General features: G+C 50.3%; 1 protein-coding gene across 1 annotated transcript in view; it reads left to right on the top strand.

Annotated features, from left to right (window-relative positions):
• Window positions 1-19,010, top strand: part of COL12A1 (collagen type XII alpha 1 chain) — a 147,751-nt gene that overhangs the window by 115,754 nt on the left and 12,987 nt on the right. The window contains exons 52-61 of the mRNA XM_054162538.1: window positions 678-827; window positions 2,368-2,445; window positions 3,828-3,914; window positions 5,252-5,305; window positions 5,806-5,901; window positions 7,676-7,729; window positions 9,088-9,141; window positions 9,960-10,013; window positions 12,001-12,072; window positions 18,882-18,917. Coding sequence (XP_054018513.1) covers window positions 678-827; window positions 2,368-2,445; window positions 3,828-3,914; window positions 5,252-5,305; window positions 5,806-5,901; window positions 7,676-7,729; window positions 9,088-9,141; window positions 9,960-10,013; window positions 12,001-12,072; window positions 18,882-18,917 — 735 coding nt within the window. The remainder of the gene's footprint in view (window positions 1-677; window positions 828-2,367; window positions 2,446-3,827; window positions 3,915-5,251; window positions 5,306-5,805; window positions 5,902-7,675; window positions 7,730-9,087; window positions 9,142-9,959; window positions 10,014-12,000; window positions 12,073-18,881; window positions 18,918-19,010) is intronic.

Below are 19,010 nucleotides of genomic sequence, written 5' to 3'. Positions count from 1 at the left end.
AACACCTCCTGACAACTAAACCATGGTTCCCAGTGCCACATCCAAGCCTTTCTTGAACACCTACAGGGAGAGTGACTCCACCACCTCCCTGGGCAGCACATTCCAATGACCACTTACTCTTTCTGGGAAGAACTTTCTCCTCACCTCCAGCCTAAACTTCCCCTGGCACAGCTTGAGTTGCCTGGCAGAAGAGACCAACCCCCACCTGGCTACAACCTCCCTTCAGGGAGTTGGAGAGGGCAAGAAGGTCTCCCCTGAGCCTCCCCTTCTGCAGGCTAAGCAACCCCAGCTCCCTCAGCCTCTCCTCACAGGGCTGTGCTCCAGACCCCTCCCCAGCCTCATTGCCCTTCTCTAGACACATTCAAGTCTCTCAATGTCCTTCTTGAATTGAAGAACTCAGAACTGGACACAGGACTCTTGGTGTGGCCTAACCAGTGCTGAGGACAAGGGTAGTACACTGTACTTCCTAACTGTGTTTCTGTATTCATGCCAGTCACCTTCAGCCTGTTTTGAAGAGGTTCCTGATGTTGTAGACTTTCCCTTGAGTGTGAATTTTTCCACCAGTTGAAAGCAAAGCAGGGTTAGAAGGAGGAGCATGTGAAACAGTGTCACCTAAACAGTGAAATCAGGTTCAAGTGTTCAAGTAATATGATGCCAAACCTTTTTGTGTTTTCCAGGTCCATATTGTTGTGACTTCATCCAACGTAAAGATTTACATTGACTGCAGTGAAATACTGGAAAAGCCAATTAAGGAGGCTGGGAACATCACAACTGATGGCTATGAAATACTTGGGAAACTTCTGAAAGGAGACAGGAGATCAGCAACAGTAAGCAACAAACATGAATCCATTCATTGATGCCAGCCCATGAGAGCTGACAAAGAAAGAGATGGGAGATTGAGGACTGGTAGAATAAGCCACAAACATGAATCCATTCATTGATGCAAGCACATGAGAGCTGACAAAGAAAGAGATGAGAGATTGAGGATTGGTAGAATAAGCCACAAACATGAATCCATTCATTGATGCAAGCACATGAAATCTCGTGAGGAAAGAGATGAGAGATTAAGGATTGGTAGAATAAGCCACAAACATGAATCCATTCATTGATGCAAGCCCATGAGATGTTACAAAGAAAGAGATGAGAGATTAAGGATTGGTAGAATAAGCAACAAACATGAATCCATTCATTGATGCAAGCCCATGAGAGCTGACAAAGAAAGAGATGGGAGATTGAGGATTGGTAGAATAAGCCACAAACATGAATCCATTCATTGATGCAAGCACATGAGATCTTACAAAGAAAGAGATGAGAGATTAAGGATTGGTAGAATAAGCAACAAACATGAATCCATTCATTGATGCAAACACATGAAATCTTGTGAGGAAAGGGATGAGAGATTAAGGATTGGTAGAATAAGCCACAAACATGAATCCATTCATAGATGCAAGCACATGAAATCTTGTGAGGACAGAGATGAGAGATTGAGGATTGATAGAATAAGCAACAAACATGAATCCATTCCTTGATGCAAGCACATGAGATCTTACAAAGAAAGAGATGGGAGATTAAGGATTGGTAGAATAAGCAACAAACATGAATCCATTCATTGATGCAAGCACGTGAGAGCTGACAAAGAAAGAGATGAGAGATTGAGGATTGGTAGAATAAGCAAAAATCATGAATCCATTCATTGATGCAAGCACATGAAATCTTGTGAGGAAAGGGATGAGAGATTAAGGATTGGTAGAATAAGCCACAAACATGAATCCATTCATTGATGCAAGCACATGAAATCTTGTGAGGAAAGAGATGAGAGATTGAGGACTGGTAAAATAACCAACGAACATGAATCCATTCCTTGATGCAAGCACATGAAATCCTGTGAGGAAAGGGATGAGAGATTAAGGATTGGTTAAACAAGCCACACCCATGAATCCATTCCTTGATGCAAGCACATGAAATCCTGTGAGGAAAGGGATGAGAGATTAAGGATTGGTTAAACAAGCCACACCCATGAATCCATTCCTTGATGCAAGCACAATGACTGTAGAAATTCATCAGCACTGTTCAGTATTACCAAGTACTGAAAAGCATTTCTTGCATCACTTTGCCTGCCTCTTGCCCCAGAGCAGCAGAACACCTCAGTGCTCAAAGCTCTTGTAGCCTTGGGTTTGATTTTTTTAGTATTCTTAAATATTTTTTTTTCTGACAGTGTCAAAAAGAAAAAAAAAAAAGGGGAAATATGCAAGATGTTAACTACCTTAGGGACAAACTGGTTGAGGAGTTGTTTTTTTGCTGCTAACGTCGCTAGATTGCCTAAGTAACTTCTCCTGTACCTTTCAAGAGTCCTCCTCTCTTTTGCAGTTAGAAATCCAGAACTTTGACATTGTGTGCAGTCCCGTTTGGACCAGCAGAGACAGATGCTGTGATCTTCCCTCTATGGTAAGTGTAGAGTCATGGAATCATGGAATCACGGAATCAATCAACCAGGTTGGAAAAGACCTCAGAGATCATCCAGTCCAACCTATTACCTAACCCCTAACACCTCCTGACAACTAAACCATGGCTCCAAGTGCAACATCCAAGCATTTCTTGAACACCTCCAGGGATGGGGACTCCACCACCTCCCTGGGCAGCACATCCCAGTGGGCAATTACTCCTTCTGGGAAGAACTTTCTCCTCACCTCCAGCCTAAACTCCCCCTGGCACAGCTTGAGACTGTGTCATCTGACCTAACCAGTGCTGAGCACAGGGCAGAATGACTTCCCTGCTCCTGCTGGCCACACTGTTCCTGATGCAGGCCAGGATGCCCTTGGCCTTCTTGGCCACCTGGGCACACTGCTGGCTCATGTTCAGCTACTATCAACCAGTCCCCCCAGGTCCTTTTCTGCCTGGCTGCTCTCAGCTACTCTGACCCCAGCCTGTAGCACTGCCTGGGGTTGTTGTGGCCAAAGTGCAGCATCTGGCACTTGGACTTGTTGAATGCCATCCTGTTGGACTCTGCCCAGCCTGTGCCATTGAGGATCCCAGGCATTATGAATGGAACACCCTTTTTTCAGTATGATTTAATCTGTTCTTAGATGGGCACTCAAAAAGCAACAGTGTATTCTTTGTCAGTGCAAGCTGTCTAATAGATATAAATATTAGAGCAACAGAATCAGAGAATCACAGAGTTGACAGGGCTGGAAGGGACCTCAAGGATCATCTAGTTCCAGCCCCCCTGCCATGGGCAGGGACACCTCACACCACAGCAGGTAGTTCACAGCCCCATCCAGCCTGCTGCAAACACCTCCAGGCAGGAGGCTGCCACCACCTCCCTGGGCAGCCTGTGCCAGGCTCTCATCACCCTCATGGGGAACAACTTCTTCCTCACAGCCAATCTCAATCTCCCCACTTCTAGTTTTGCTCTATCCCCCCAAGTCCTATCCCTCCCTGACACCCTCAAAAGTCCCTCCCCAGCTTTCTTGGAGCCCCCTGCAGATCCTGGAAGGCCACAATGAGGTCTCCTGGGAGCCTTCTCCTCTCCAGACTGTGCAACCCCAGCTCACTCAGTCTGTCTGCATAGGAGAGGAGCTCCAGAAGTTGCAGATGAATTTGATGCTGCCTGTGCCTCTGTTGTTAGCATCTTGTACAACACAGGGGAAATTTTGCTAAATATGTGAAAGGTCCTGAAGAAACACTTGGAGACCACTGCTGAGCTGTGAGATTTACTTCTACTTGAAAACAGGCTAAGAGAAGCTCTTGCTGTTACTGTTTTGGGGCAGTGTGATGGCACCAAGCCCTTTTCTAGGCAAGGAGAGTAACAGTTGTGATTTAACTTGCAGAGAGATGAAGCAAAGTGCCCAGCTCTTCCCAATGCTTGCACCTGTACTCAAGACAGTGTGGGACCTCCAGGACCTCCTGGACCAGCTGTAAGGAACTGTTTTCAATGGACTTATTTGCTGTTGGTTTGGTTTGGTTTGTTTGGGGGTTTGTTTGTTTGTTTGTTTGTTAACTTATGGATGTAGTTTTTGTTGGTCTCTGGTTTTGTGAAGCAAAGGTCAGTCAGAGAAGGAGTTTCTGTCAGCGTGGGTTCACAGGGTCTTAGGGCTTGGAAGGGACCTCTGGAGATCTTCAAGCCCACCCCCCCTGCCAGAGCAGGAGCAGAGAATCCAGCACAGGGCACACAGAACACATCCAGGCAGGGCTGGGAAGGCTCCAGAGAAGGAGACTCCACAGCCTCTCTGGGCAGCCTGCTCCAGGGCTCTGGGAGCCTCCCAGGGCAGAAGTTCCTCCTGATGCTGAGCTGGAACCTCCTGTGCTGCAGTTTCCATCCACTGCTCCTTGTCCTATGCCAGGGTGCAGCTGAGCAGAGCCTGTGCCCTGCCTCCTGCCCCCCAGCCCTCAGCTCTTGAGAGACATTGATCAGATCCCTCTCAGCCTTCTCCTCTGCAGACTGAACAGCCCCAGGGCTCTCAGCCTCTCCTCCCCAGGCAGTGCTGCAGTCCCTTCAGCATCCTTGGAGCCCTCCATAACCTCATAGCAATCTGTTCCTCTCTCTTAGTTTAGAGCACAGCTGGGCAACTCCTACCACCTCTACTTGTTTCTATGATTCCTTTCCCATATCTCCAATGTGATGTGTGTCAGCAGCTCCTCACTGATAGGTTGAAAGAGTCTGGCCCAGTCTCAGCTGTCTTTGCACTTGGTGTGCCAGGTGCTTTTTTCAGTGGAGTGTGCAAATTTTCTTCCTCAATACAGAGTCCAAGTTTCACTCCAAGTAAAAATCCTCTGCTCTGGGGGGGAAATAAAAGAGTTGCTCTCTTTTATTATATGGAGAGCTAGGAACCTACAGAATGGATGCACTCCAACCAATTGGTAGGAGCACAAGGGAGCTATGTTCAGCTCAGTAGTTCTACTTTCAAGCTACTGAAAATGCTGCCTGAGGAATCTGAAGCCCAGTTAGATTTTCTGGCAGTCCACTGGAGAGTTCAATGGACATAAATTGGAGGAGTTTATATCTTCAGAGACAAAAGAACTGCAGTAATTTGCCCTGGACTGAAGTGGCAAGGCTGAAGCTGATGTGGTTTACCTGAGTTTCTGGTGCATCTTTAATGCCAGTGCTCCTTCTGGCAGCGTGAGCCTGGACACTTCAGCACTCTGAGCTTTCATGTCAAGGGTCTGCTAGAGAGGATGCATAAAGCACACCAGGATGTTGTACCCTTGCTTCCCCTGTGTGAAACACATTCTCTTTTCCAAATGTTCCCTTTAGGGTGGCCCAGGTGCTAAAGGTCCCAGAGGTGAAAGGGGTTTGACTGGAGCATCTGTAAGTATCTCTGCAATACATCTGTAATGTTGCTACCTGCTTGCCTGCAGGAAAATCTGTAGGGCTTAGTTCTAGGCTGAGCTAAAAAATGGAGAGCAAAAATGCCCTTGGAAATGTGCCTACATGTTCTTTATATGCAGCCTACCCTTTGGAGGCTGCATCTCCACAGCCTCAAAGGCACTGGCTGCACATCAGGAGGTGACCTGCTGTTGTCACCCATCCTGCAGCATGATCATCCTTGCTTCTGTACACACATGACAGCAACACTTCCAATTAACACTGCCAGAAGGTGTGCACTGGCCTGAGACCTCCAGCTTGAGGCAGAGAACACCTTAGGAAAGGAAACCTCACTTGGAGAGCTGTTTCCACAGTTGCTCTGAAGGGCTAGACGTGCCTCCAGGCCTCTGGTTTCCCTTTAGCCTCTAACCCAAAGGGATCAGCAGCTACAGACCTCAGGCAGGCTTGCCATTTACAGCCTTGTTTGCATTTTCTGCTTTCAGGGGCCACCTGGTCCTCGTGGTGAGACTGGTCCTCCTGGCCCTCAGGGTCCCCCAGGTCCACAGGGCCCCAATGGGCTGTCGATCCCGGGAGAGCCGGTGAGTATCCACCCTGAGTGTGGGCAGCAGTGTGGCTGGGCCCAGAGCTGCCCATGCCCACGGGGGGCTTGACAAGAGGGTGGCAGCTTTGCCTTGACAGTCTTTAGTTTTTCCTGCAGTGAGGTAGAATTATGACACAAGTTTCTCTCAACACCATAGCATTTTCTAGCCTGCATGTTACCTGGGCTGGCTTATGGGGGTGCTGAAGAAGGGGCAATGCATACAATCATAGAAGCATAGACTCAGTAAGGTTGGAAAAGACCTCAGAGATCATCAAGTCCAACCTATCACCCAACACCTCCTGACACCTAAACCATGGCCCCAAGTGCCACATCCAATTCCTTTTTGAACACCTCCAGGGATGGTGACTCCACCACCTCCCTGGGCAGCACATCCCAGTGGCCAGTCTCTCTTGCTGGGAAGAATTTCTTCCTCCCCTCCAGCCTAAACCTCCCCTGGCACAGCTTGAGACTGTGTCCTCTTGTTCTGCTGCTGAGTGCCTGGGAGAAGAGCCCAACCCCCACCTGGCTCCAACCTCCCTTCAGGGAGTTCTAGACAGCAAGAAGGTTGCCCCTGAGCCTCCCCTTCTCCACGTGGTGCTGTTCCCTTTTCAGTCTTACAGCTCTTCTGTAGACTTGTTAGACCTCCAGGATCTAGGACTGGAAACAATGACACTGTGGGGCAGGCAAATTAAATGTGCAACATTGCTCTGAAAGCTTTATTTTTGGTAAATGTCCATCCCCTGTTTCCATTTTCTGAGCTTAAATCAGTAGCTGAAAGCTCAGAGAAGCAGTGGGAGAAGCCCTAAATCTAGGTATACAAAATAGCTTTTAGTTCCCAGGGCATCATTTCCCAGAGTCACAGAACGTTAGGGGCTGGCAGGGAGCTGCAGAGCTCAGCCAGCCCAAGCCCCCTGCCCCAGCAGGGGCACCCAGAGCAGCTCACACAGCAACACATCCAGCTGGCCTTGCAAGAGCTCCACACAGGGAGACTCCACAGCCCCCCTGGGCAGCCTCTGCCAGGCTTCTCTCACCCTCCCAGGGAACAAATTCTTCCTCCTCTTCCCATGGCACTGCCTCTGCCTCAGCTTCCACCACTGCCCCTTGTGCTGGCATTGGGCAGCCCCCAGCAGAGCCTGGCTCCAGCCTCTGGCCACTGCCCCTGCACAGCTTTAGCCCCAGCAAGGAGCTCACCTCTCAGGCTCCTCCAAGCCAAGCTCCAGAGCCCTCAGCTCCCTCAGGCTCTGCTCCTAAGGAAGAGCTTCCACTGCCTGCAGCATCTTTGTGCCTCTGCCATGGACTCTCTCCAGCACTTCCCTGAGCTCCTTCCTGACCTGAGGGGCCCAGAGCTGGACACAGGATTCCAGATATGGCCTCAGCAGGGGAGAGGGAGAGGGAGAGGGAGAGGGAGAGGGAGAGGGAGAGGGAGAGGGAGAGGGAGAGGGAGAGGGAGAGGGAGAGGGAGAGGGAGAGGGGGAGGGGGAGGGGGAGGGAGAGGGGGAGGGGGAGGGGGAGGGAGAGAGAGAAGGAGAGGGAGAGGAGAACCTTTCTGGACAGGCTGACCACAGCCCTTCTAATGCACCCCAGGATGCCATTGGCCTTGTTGTCCCCCAGAGCACTTAGCACATTTCACAAGAGCTCCTTGGCCTCCTTGGCCTCAGGAGCCCATTTAGGTATCTTGCAGGGAATATTTTGTGTCCTTTAACACAGATGAATTCTTTTGCTGGTCTGTTTTGTGATTCAGGACCTCTAACAACCTTGTCTGAACATTCCAGGGCCGCCAGGGAATGAAAGGCGACGCTGGGCAGCCCGGGCTGCCAGGGCGATCGGTAAGTGGGCACCCAGACAAGGTGATGCCACTTTACATCCTTCCCACTGCATGCTGGCTGCTGGCCAAGCTGCCTGTGACATTGCCAGGAGCCATGGGCAGCTTCCTGAGGAGCAGTTTTGGAAATCTAATTATCTTACAGTTGAGAATTTGAAAGATAGGAAGTGGTAACCTGATTGCCACAAAGAGCAGTGAGACTGAGTCACCCCAAATGCCCACCTGGGCAGCAGGGAATGGTCAGGGGCACACCACTGGATAAGCAAAGGTCCATTGATAGCCTGAGGTCCCTCAATGTCTCACCACCTGCAATGAAATGTCTTCCTGAAATAATGTTTGCAGAGCCCTTGCTGAAGCTCTCTTTGGCAGTGCTGGTTCATGGCTTTTCCCCTTCAGATGGCCTTGGGACATTCATTCACAGAATCACAGACTCATAGAATGGTTTGGGTTGGAAGGCATCCTAAAGATCATCTCATTCCAACCCTCCTGCCATGGGCAGGGACACTGCCACCAGCCCAGGTTGCTCAAGACCTCATTCAGCCTGACCTTGAACACCTTTAGGGAGGAGGCAGCCACAGCCTCCCTGGGCAACCTGTTCCAGTGTCTCACCACCCTCACTACAAAGAATTTCTGCCTCATCTCCAGTCTAAATCTGCCTTCCTCAACCTTCAATCTTGTCCTCTTGTCCTATCCCAACAAGCTCTTGTAAATAGTCCCTCCCTGGCTTTCTTGAGGGCCCCTTTCAGCCACTGGGAGGTTGCCGTGAGGTCTCTCTGGAGCCTTCTCCTCCCCAGGCTGAACAGCCCCAACTCTCAGCCTGACCCCATGCTTTCTGAAAGAAGAAAGCAATGTCACCTGGCAGAAGAGGCATCCAGGTGAAAAAAAGGCCAACTTAAAATACAGCAAAAAAAACCCCAACAATGTGTAATGAAGGCACAGGACATGGCTTTGGGAGGGTCAACATAGCTATGCACAGCCCCCCACCCCAATCCCACTCTGTTTTTAAAGCTACCACATAACACCTCCAAAAAGTGACCTGAGGGATTACATCTGAGGTTTATATCACACAATCACAGAAATATTCAGGTTGGAAAAGATCCTCAGGGTCCCCAAGCCCAACCATCAACCCTGCTCTGCAAGGCTCAGCCCTAAAGCACAGCCCCAAGCCCCACAGCCAAAGCACCTTCAAACACAGCCAGCCCTGGGGACTCCACCACCTCCCTGCCCAGCACATCCCAAGCCCTGACCACTCTGCTGCCTAAGCTCCACTCTAAACCTCCCCAGGGGCAGCTTGGGGCTGGAGTGATAGCAGTGATGTTTGTTCTGTCATGGATATAGTTAATCATTTCCTTTTTCCTCTAGGGAACCCCAGGTTTGCCTGGTCCTCCTGGCCCAGTGGGACCTCCAGGAGAAAGGGTAAGATCCCTTCACTTGGTTTTGTGAAAAACAATACCCCCAATGTGTGTGGGAGCCCCCCCTGCTTTGTCATCAGTTTCTGTCCTCAAATGCATTTACAAAGGGAGTCCTTTCACCAGCATCCAACCTGGAGAGGTGAAAGCTGCAGGGTGGATAAACCTAGGGGTGAAAACCTCCCCAGGTAGCCATAAGGTAGCCAGGAAAGTTCTGTAAAGATTGCAGCACTCACTCTCCTGCCCTGGCTCTCAGGTGCCTGCACCCACAGAGCAGTATGCCCACTGTGCTGGGCTCTGCTGAGGTGCCAGCCCTTCTGTCTTACTCCGAGGCTGCTGCAAGGGATCCCTTTGAAACTCCTTGCCTTGATGTCTGGGAGATGCCTTCACACAATCACAGAATTGTCAGGGTTGGAAGGGACCTCAAGGGTCAGTCCCAACCCCCCTGCCATGGGCAGGGACACCTCACACTACAGCAGGTTGCTCACAGCCACCTCCAGCCTGGCTGCAAACACCTCCAGGCAGGAGGCTGCCACCACCTCCCTGGGCAGCCTGTGCCAGGCTCTCACCACCCTTATGGGGAACAACTTCTTCCTCACAGCCAATCTCAATCTCCCCATTTCTAGTTGTGCTCCATCCCCCCCAGTCCTATCACTCCCTGACACCCTAAAGGTGTTCTCCCCCACCAGCACCCTCAAGTCCTTTTCCTCAGGGCTGCTTTCTATCCCCTCCTCCCCCAGTCTGCATTGCTGGCAGGGGTAAGGATCTATGAGGCCAGGCTGCAATCTGCAGCAAGTTTCTAAGCAAGCTTTTGTTTTTGACCAGGGCTTCACAGGAAAAGATGGCCCCACAGGCCCCAGGGGCCCGCCAGGACCCGCGGTGAGTATCGTGTTTGTCTTTGATACGCTCTGGTGGTGGGCTGAGATTTCCCCCCAGACATTAACTGTGCCAGACCAGCTCAGCTGGAAGCAAATGGAAGCTGTTACTCACAGGCAAAGCCTACAGTCTGCAGTGGAATGCAAAGGAGATGTACAAAACCTCCAGGATTCACAACAGTTGCAGATAGTTACAACTGACAAACAACACAAGAACCTCCCTGGTCTAGAAGGCCAGGGAGGCTGTCCCTCTGTCCCCCCAGCCCCTGGCCAAGAGGGAGAAAGGAGCAGAGACAGAGTAGCTGTTAGGCTTCACCAAAACAATGCAGCCAAGGTCAGGCAGAAGCAGCTTGGACTCCCTTCAGAGCACGAAGTGAGCAGAGGGAAGACTGCTCCAATACAGCCAACCTCAGAGCAGATCTCTCTCCAATGGAATCACTTAGAATGATCTTTACTTTTCCTTTTCACACCCAATGGGGATTTATTTACACTCTTTTACTTTTCTGCTCAAAGTCTGTGACCAAATTGTTAAAGGCATAGCCTAAAAGCAGCACAACTCTGAAATAAGAGTCCTGAGCCAAGAGAGAGCCAGGGGGATGGGGTTTGCTTCAGTTTCTGTGCCAGTTCCACTTTTCTGTCAAGAATGGAATGGAATGGAATGGAATGGAATGGAATAGAGTAGAATAGAATAGAATAGAGTGGAATAGAAGAGAATAGAATAGAGTGGAATAGAGTCGAATAGAGTAGAATAGAATAGAGTAGAATAGAGTACAGTAGAGTAGAATAGAGTAGAATAGAGTGGAATAGAGTAGAGTAGAGTACAGTAGAGTAGAATAGAGTAGAATAGAATAGAATAAATCAGATAGGAAAAGATCTTTGAGCTCATCAAGTCCAACCTATCACCCAACACCAACTAAACCATGGCACCTTCAGGGCTGCTCTCCAGCCAGTCCCTGCCCAGCCTATATCAGTGCCTGGGATTGCCCTGCCCCAGCTGCAGGACCTTGCCCTTGGTTTTGTTGAACCTCATGAGGTTGTCCTGGGCTCAGCTTTCCAGCCTGTCCAAGTCCCTCTGGATAGATCCCTTCCCCTCCAGCTGTCAGCTGCACCACACAGCTTGGTGTCATCAGCAACCCTGCTGAGGGTGCACAAATGCTCTTAATAATACAAATTTTTCTTGACAGGACTATTTGAGGATTAATTTTTGCTTAAAAAACTATTTCCTTGTGTTAGAAAAGGTGCTGACTGTTGGAGAAAAACACCTTCTGCTGGACCAGACATGCCAAGAGAGTCAAGCTGGCGCAGCTCCATGTTAACCAGAGTCAAAAAGCAGTGAGGTGGAAGATGCAGTCCCAGTGGGCACCTGCAGCCAGAGCACACATTCACACCATGTGCATTTACACAGCCAGGAGCTGCTAGGGCAGGGTGCTGACAGGGTTGCCTTTGCTCTCCCATGGTTGGTTGTCCTTGTGCTCCACTGTGACATTAATCACAGAACCCAACACTGATCTTTTATTTGTTCATACTCATCTAGTACCACTAGAGTGATTCTCATGGCCTGCTTGTTGCCTTCCATGTGGATCACAGAGCTGCTAGGTGAAGTTAGAAGGGCAAAGTGTCTTCTACTTCTAGGAACCTGTCATCAAAAGGGACAGCAGAAACATACAGACACTATCTGCATCTTCAGAGTCTGTCTTCTGTTCCCTAGGAACCTGTCCTTAAGAGGGATAGCAAAACCATACAGACACTGTCTGCACCTGTAGCTTCAGAAATGCCTGTGCAATGGTGGTGTTGCACCAAGGGATGCCTTTCCATGAAGAAACCAACTCTTCTTTTCAGGAGGAAAAGCCTCATGTGCAGCCAACAGAAAAAACCCCAAACCTGCCAGGAGCCACTTTCAGTGTGTTTTGCACTCAACACAGTAACACATCTCTAATGTCTTGTGGCTGTTGTGGATTTCCACTGCTCACTTTTTCTGTCTCCTGCTGCAGGGTGCCCCAGGAGTTCCAGGAGTTGCTGGCCCAAGTGGCAAACCAGGGAAGCCAGGAGACCGTGGGACACCAGTAAGCTAATGAGACACTCTCAGTACCCCATTGAAAATTGCAGCCTGCTGATGAATAGGAGACTTCTTGCTTCAAACCCTCCTCTTGTACTCCTGACAGTGCTCAGCACAGTGGGGCTGACCTAAGACCACAAGCCTTACTTTATTTTATTTATGTATTTGTTTTCAAACCATTTCATTTTTGCAGTGTGCTGTTGTGCTGAGTTTAGTGGTTGAGGCTGGAAACTGTGGTCTCTGGTTTCCACTAAAAAGATCCTAGTGTGTCCTGTGCCAAGACACATACTCCTACTGCAGAAGCATGAAGAGCTAGGTCAGCAAACTGGCTGGAAAGTCTTTCTCTTGGTGGCTTTGTGTGCTGAAAAGGTTCTGCTCTGTTGAAGGTGGAGAATCTTTGATGATGTCAGAGAACTTCTTCTGTATTGCAGTGTGCCCAGGGGGCCAAGAAGGCCAAGGGCATCCTGGCCTGCATCAGGAACAGTGTGGCCAGCAGGAGCAGGGAGGTCATTCTGCCCTGTGCTCAGCACTGCTTTGGCCACACCTTGAGTCCTGTGTCCAGTTCTGGGCTCCTCAGGTTAGGAAAGAGGTTGAGATGTTGGAAGGTGTCCAGAGAAGGGCAACAAAGCTGATGGAGGGGTCTGGAGCACAGCCCTGGGAGGAGAGGCTGAGGGAGCTGGGGTTGCTTAGCCTGGAGAGGAGGAGGCTCAGGGGAGACCTTCTTGCTCTCTCCAACTCCCTGAAGGGAGGTTGTAGCCAGGTGGGGGTTGGTCTCTTCTCCCAGGCACCCAGCACCAGAACAAGAGGACACAGTCTCAAGCTGTGCCAGGGGAAGTTTAGGCTGGATGTTAGGAAGAAATTCTTCCCATACAGAGAGATTGGCCCTTGGGATGTGCTGCCCAGGGAGGTGGTGGAGTCCCCATCCCTGGAGGTCTTTAGGAAGAGCCTGGATGAGGCACTTGGTGCCATGGTTTAGTTGATCAGATGGTGCTGGGTGATAGCTTGGACTTGATGATCTCTGAGGTCTTTTCACAACCTGGTTCATTCTGTACTCTGTAAAATGTTGTGCTTTCTACAATGTGGTTTCAAAATTAGTTGGGGCTTGGTTCTGTGTATTCTTTTTCAAACCTTTGAAGTGCATCCTGAACAGGGATGGCCTTGAACAGGAGGAGCTGTCACCCAACATGCTCAGGGGAAATTTTAATTGATTCCTTTATAGCACTACTGAGAAACTGTGAGTTGGGAATGGAGACAGCAGAGAACCAGAATCATAGAACATTAGAAGCTGGAAGGGGCCTCCAGAGATCATCCAGTTCAACCCCTCTGCCAAAAGCAGTATCACTCAGGGTGGTCCACACAGGAATGCATCCAGGGGGGGTTGGGAAGGCTCCAGAGCAGGAGACTCCACAACCTCTCTGGGCAGCCTGCTCCAGGGCTCCGTCACCCTCACCCCAAAGAAGTTTCTCCTCCTGGGCAGCTGAAACCATCTCTGCTCAGGTTTGTCTCCATTGCTCCTTGGCTTCTTGCTGTGCAGCACCCACAAGAGCTTGGCCCCCTCCCCTTGACCCCCAGCCCTCAGCTCTTGAGAGACATTGATCAGATCCCTCTCAGCCTTCTCCTCTGCAGGCTAAACAGCCCCAGGGCTCTCAGTCTCTCTTCCCCCTAAGCATCCTCCTGGTTCTCCTTTGGATTCTGTAACAAGTAGTCAGTCACCTGTAACATGAAGTCATTGCTCCTTGTCAGATGCTTGATAGACATAGCTGGGGCACAAGGTACAAGGTTTGTTTCAGAAATGAGCTCCAAGCTACAAGGTGTATCCTGGTTTTCCTCCACCTGGGACACTGGGTAGCTGACCCAGCTTAGCAGCAAAGATGGAGATGGAATTAAGATGTGTAAGAGGAAATCAGGCTACAGTTTCAGTGCAAAGCAAGGCTGGCAGCTCCTGTTGAAGCAGCACATGGAAATTCTACAATCATAGCATTGTCAGAGCTGGAAGGGACCTCAAGGATCAGCCAGTTCTAGTCCCACTGCCATGGGCAGGGACACCTCACACCACAGCAGGTTGCTCACAGCCACCTCCAGCCTGGCTGCAAACACCTCCAGGCATGAGGCTTCCACCACCTCCCTGGGCAACCTGTGCCAGGCTCTCACCACCCTCATGGGCAACAACTTCTCCCTCACAGCCAATCTCGACCTCCCCACTTCTAGTTCTGCTCCATCCCCCCCAGTCCTGTCCCTCCCTGACACCCTCAAAAGTCCCTCCCCAGCTTTCTTGTAGCCCCCTTCAGATCCTGGAAGGCCACAATGAGGTCTCCTAGATGAAGGCTCAACAAGATGCTGCTCTGGGAGCAAGGAACTGGTGGTTCTTGTGGGGAGCAAGCATTCTTTTGGGGAAAACAATTGAGTGCATTATCTTTCAAAGTAAAAATAGCAAAACTCCCTTTGTTTTGTCCTCCCTGAGCTGTAGACCTTTGCTGCAGCCCCAGGCTGTAACCCCACAGCTCAGAAATGAAACGAATAAATAATCCCACATGCAGCATGGAATAACTTTGCCTCACCCTGACCCCAAGTGACTCCCTCGGTGCAGGGCAGCAACCAAACAGAGTGTCAGCAGCAGCTGCTGCTTCTCAAAGTGCTGGCAAGCACTTGGCTAAATTGCACTCATTTATTTTTGGGGCCTAGTAAGAGAAAATGAAGTGAAATTTAAGAAGAATAAAAGCAATAAGAAGCATGAAACCAAGTGGGAGGAAGCTGCAAACAGCAACTCAGTAATTGCAGTTGTAATTCATTATTATTTCCCCTCCCCTCCTTTGGAAATCATATTTCTAAAGCATCCAGGTGGAGCCTGAGCTTTGTGGTTAACCCAGCCAGTTGGCCTCTTAGTCTTCAGATTTCCAAGTCAGTTTGGAAGAGCTGATTCCCAGTCATGAGGCTGAAGCAGAGGACCTCTGCAAGGTCACAAGCCGAAGAATGAGGCTCATTTGGTTTCAATAAGTGGCAAAATTGACTGTGGATGGCTTATAACTGTCCTCAGCTCTGGGGAGGTCCCCTCCTCACAGCATTTCCTTGGCTAGTTAGGAGTTTTATACAGCCCTGCTTCAGCACCCAGGCTGGTGCTGGGATGGGTCTGTAAGGGTTGGGCTTAGTTTTTTGTGAGGTTTTTTTTGGTCCTGCCCTGGGGCACAACAACCCCAAGCAAGGCTGCAGGCTTGGGGCAGTGTGGCTGGAAAGATGCTGGCAGAAAGGGAGCTGGGGGTGCTGATGGCCAAGCAGCTGGAGAGGAGCCAGCAGTGTGCCCAGGGGGCCAAGAGAGCCAAAGGCCTCCTGGCTGGGCTCAGCAATGCTGTGTCCAGCAGCAGCAGGGAGGGGATTGTCCCCTGGCACTCAGCTCTGGGCAGCCCACACCTGGAGGCTTGTGTCCAGCTCAGGGCAGCTCAGTGCCAGAGAGCTGTGGAGGTGCTGGAGCCAGGGCAGAGCAGGGCAAGGAAGCTGGGAAGGGCCTGGAGAAGAAAGCTGCTGGAGAGAGGCTGAAGGAGCTGGGGATGGTTAGTGGGAAAGAGAGGAGGCTGAGGGGAGGAAGAGAAGAGAAGAGAAGAGAAGAGAAGAGAAGAGAAGAGAAGAGAAGAGAAGAGAAGAGAAGAGAAGAGAAGAGAAGAGAATTAACCAGGTTGGAAAAGACCTCAGAGGTCATAAGGTCCAATCTATCACCCAACACCATCTAATCAACTCAGCCATGGCATCAAGTGCCTCATCCAGGCTCTTCCTAAACACCTCCAGGGATGGTGACTCCACCACCTCCCTGGGCAGCACATCCCAATGGCCAATCTCTCTTTTTGTGCAGACTGCCCTGGGTGATCCTGCTCTGGTGGGAGAGTTGGACTGAATGGTCTCTGGAGGTCTCTTCCAACCTCTAATGCACTGTGGCACTGTGATCTGCCATGACCTCAGTGGAATGATTTGTTGTTTTGTGGAGATTATTTGTGGGGACTGTAGGAATGCTGTGGCAAGCAGCTGCAGCCCACACTTAGCTTTGTTGATGGTGATAAACAGGCTCCTTAAAGAAACACCACAATGTAAAGAGCACTAATGCTCAGGATGTGTGGTGGAGCTATGTGGACAGCCCTGCAGAGAAGCAGTTGACCAAAACTGCTCTTTCACCTTTGAAAGGTCCTGCTCTGGCAGGGGGGGTTGGACTGGAAGGTCTCCAGAGGTGCTTTCCAACCCCTTTCCATCCTGTGAGCCTGTGAAATATGCCTTGTATTTGAATAGTAACCTGGGCTGCAAGTGAAAATCTGTTTGAAGTCATGCTAGCCTCTTTTTGCTTAACAAATCTGTGCCCTCTGGACCCATCCTGGGTTTCCAGTAGCTTTTGAAAAGAACTGAGCTGTGGCCTAACTCTCCATCCACTGAAGTCACCTGGAAAGCTCACACTGGCAGCTTCAGGAACCATCAGTTCTGTTTGTACTGCCCTGGAATTTGGCATCCATTCTGGCATCCAGTTTGTCAGGAAGAAGTTCTTATTAGGAAGAAGATTCAGACTGGATGTGAGGAAGAAGTTGTTGCCCAGGAGGGTGGTGAGAGCCTGGCACAGGGAGGTGGTGGAAGCCTCCTGCCTGGAGGTGTTTGCAGCCAGGCTGGAGGTGGCTGTGAGCAACCTGCTGTGGGGTGAGGTGTCCCTGCCCATGGCAGGGGGGTTGGAACTGGCTGAGCCTTGGGGTCCCTTCCAACCCTGAGAGCTCTGTGATTCTATGCTCCATATGGCCCAGGTCAGAGGGAGTGCTCAGGAGCACTGGAAGGGCTGTTCATGATGGCTTCCTCAGAATGTCATGCAGCAAATGCAGCCTTGATTTCTTTGTTCCTTATGTTATGTTTTGATGGCAAAGTGAAAAGAACATTTTTGAAACACTTCACAGACTGTTAGATATTTCAAAGGGTGACCTAGTGGCTAAAACTAATGACCATGAAGCTGCTTTTCCACTGATTTCAAATGGGCATCTGCAGTTATCGCTGTGGCCAAAATCATGGCAAACAGAGCAAAGCAAGGTATAAAAATCCTTCTGAGATCACTACTGTGATCTCAGAAGTGTGTCCAGCAGATCCAGGGAGGTTCTCCTCCCCCTCTACTCTGCCCTGCTGAGACCTCACTTGGAATACTGCATCCAGCTCTGGGTTCCCCAGTTCAGGAGGGACAGGGATCTGCTGGAGAGAGTCCAAGGGAGGCTCCAAGGATGCTGAAGGGACTGCAGCAGTGCCTGGGGAGGAGAGACTGAGAGCCCTGGGGCTGTTCAGTCTGGAGAGGAGAAGGCTGAGAGGGATCTGATCAATGTCTATCAATAGCTGAGGGCTGGGGTCATGAGGGAGGGGACAGGCTCTGCTCAGCTGCACCCTGGGATAGGCCAAGGGGCAATGGATGGAAACTGCAGCACAGGAGGTTCCAGCTCAACAGGACGAGGAACCTCTACACTATGAGGGTCCCAGAGCCCTGGAGCAGGCTGCCCAGAGAGGTTGTGGATTCTCCTCTGGAGACTCTCCAGCCACATTTGGATGTGTTCCATCTGTCCTTGCTAGATGTGCTATTCATAGAATCATAGAATGGTCTGGGCTGGAAGGGATCTCCAAAGCTCATCCACTCCAACCACCCTGCAATCAGCAGGGACACCCTCAACTAGATCAGGTTGCCCAGAGCCCTGTCCAGCCTCACCTTGAATATCTCTGCCTCCAGGGATGAGGCCTCAACCACCTCCCTGGGCAACCTGGTGCAGTGTTCCACTACCTTCATAGTAAAGAACCTGTTCCTAACATCCAAGCTCAATCTGCTCTGCTCTGCTTTGAAGCCATTGTCCCTGCTGCTATCCCTGCAGGCCTTTGCCAACAGTCTCTCTGCAGCCTTCTTGCAGCCCCTTCAGGTCCTGGCAGGCTGCTCTTAGGTCTCCCTGGAGCCTTCTCTTCTCCAGGCTCAACACCCCCAGCTCCCTCAGCCTGTCCTGGGAGCAGAGCTGCTCCAAGCCCCTGAGCATTCTCATGGCCTCCTCTCGACCCTCTCCATCACAGAATCATTGAATCAATAAGGTATGAAAAGACCTCAGAGATCATCAAGTCCAACCTGTCACCCAAGACCTCATGACTACTAAACCATGGCACCAAGTGCCACATCCAATCCCCTCTTGAACACCTCCAGGGCTGGTGATGTCCAGGTCCTTCCTATCTTGAGGGCTCCAGACCTGGCTGCAGTACTCCAAGTGAGGTCTTCCTGGCTCACCTCCTTTAATGATGAGTGATCTTAAGACTTAACATGAAGCAGTGATATATAACTCGTAAGAGACCTTTGGCCACATACAGAAGCGTGATGCTGGGACTTCAACTTTCCTGTTGCCAGCATGCTCCCAAGTGTCACAATACATCAAGTGTTCTTTTTGGCTCAGGTTTGAATTTTCCCTTCAGATATTTTTCTTCTTAGTCTGTCATTGTGTTTGGTCACACACAGAAGATCATTGCTTGCCCAATCTTTTCTGGCACCTTCTTTAGCATCTCTGTATAAGTGAAATTCAAGGAGCACCAGGTCTGTCTTCGTGAAGGGATCACAGAATGGCTTAGGTTGGGAGGGACCTTGGAGGTCATCTCCTCCAGAGCCAAAATGGCTTTTTTAGAGCTGCACATCTCAAGTGCATAGATTGGATGGGACAAGATTGGATGGGACAAGATTGGATGGAACAAGATTGGATGGGACAAGATTGGATGGGACAAGATTGGATGGGACAAGATTGGATGGAACAAGCTAACCCTGCAGCTGTTTCATTTCTTCTGTGTTTATTTCAGGGTGCACCTGGAATGAAGGGAGAGAAAGGTGACAGGGTAAGTCTGCTTCAGAGGCATTTTTTTCCCTCCTAGCTGTTAATTGAACAGTGTGTCTTTAAAAGCACAGAGACTTGCTAATAACACCTTTGG

Source organism: Dryobates pubescens, chromosome 6 (assembly GCF_014839835.1).
Source record: "Dryobates pubescens isolate bDryPub1 chromosome 6, bDryPub1.pri, whole genome shotgun sequence".
Classification (NCBI taxonomy): domain Eukaryota; kingdom Metazoa; phylum Chordata; class Aves; order Piciformes; family Picidae; genus Dryobates; species Dryobates pubescens.
This window is presented reverse-complemented; position numbering and strand designations above follow the sequence as displayed.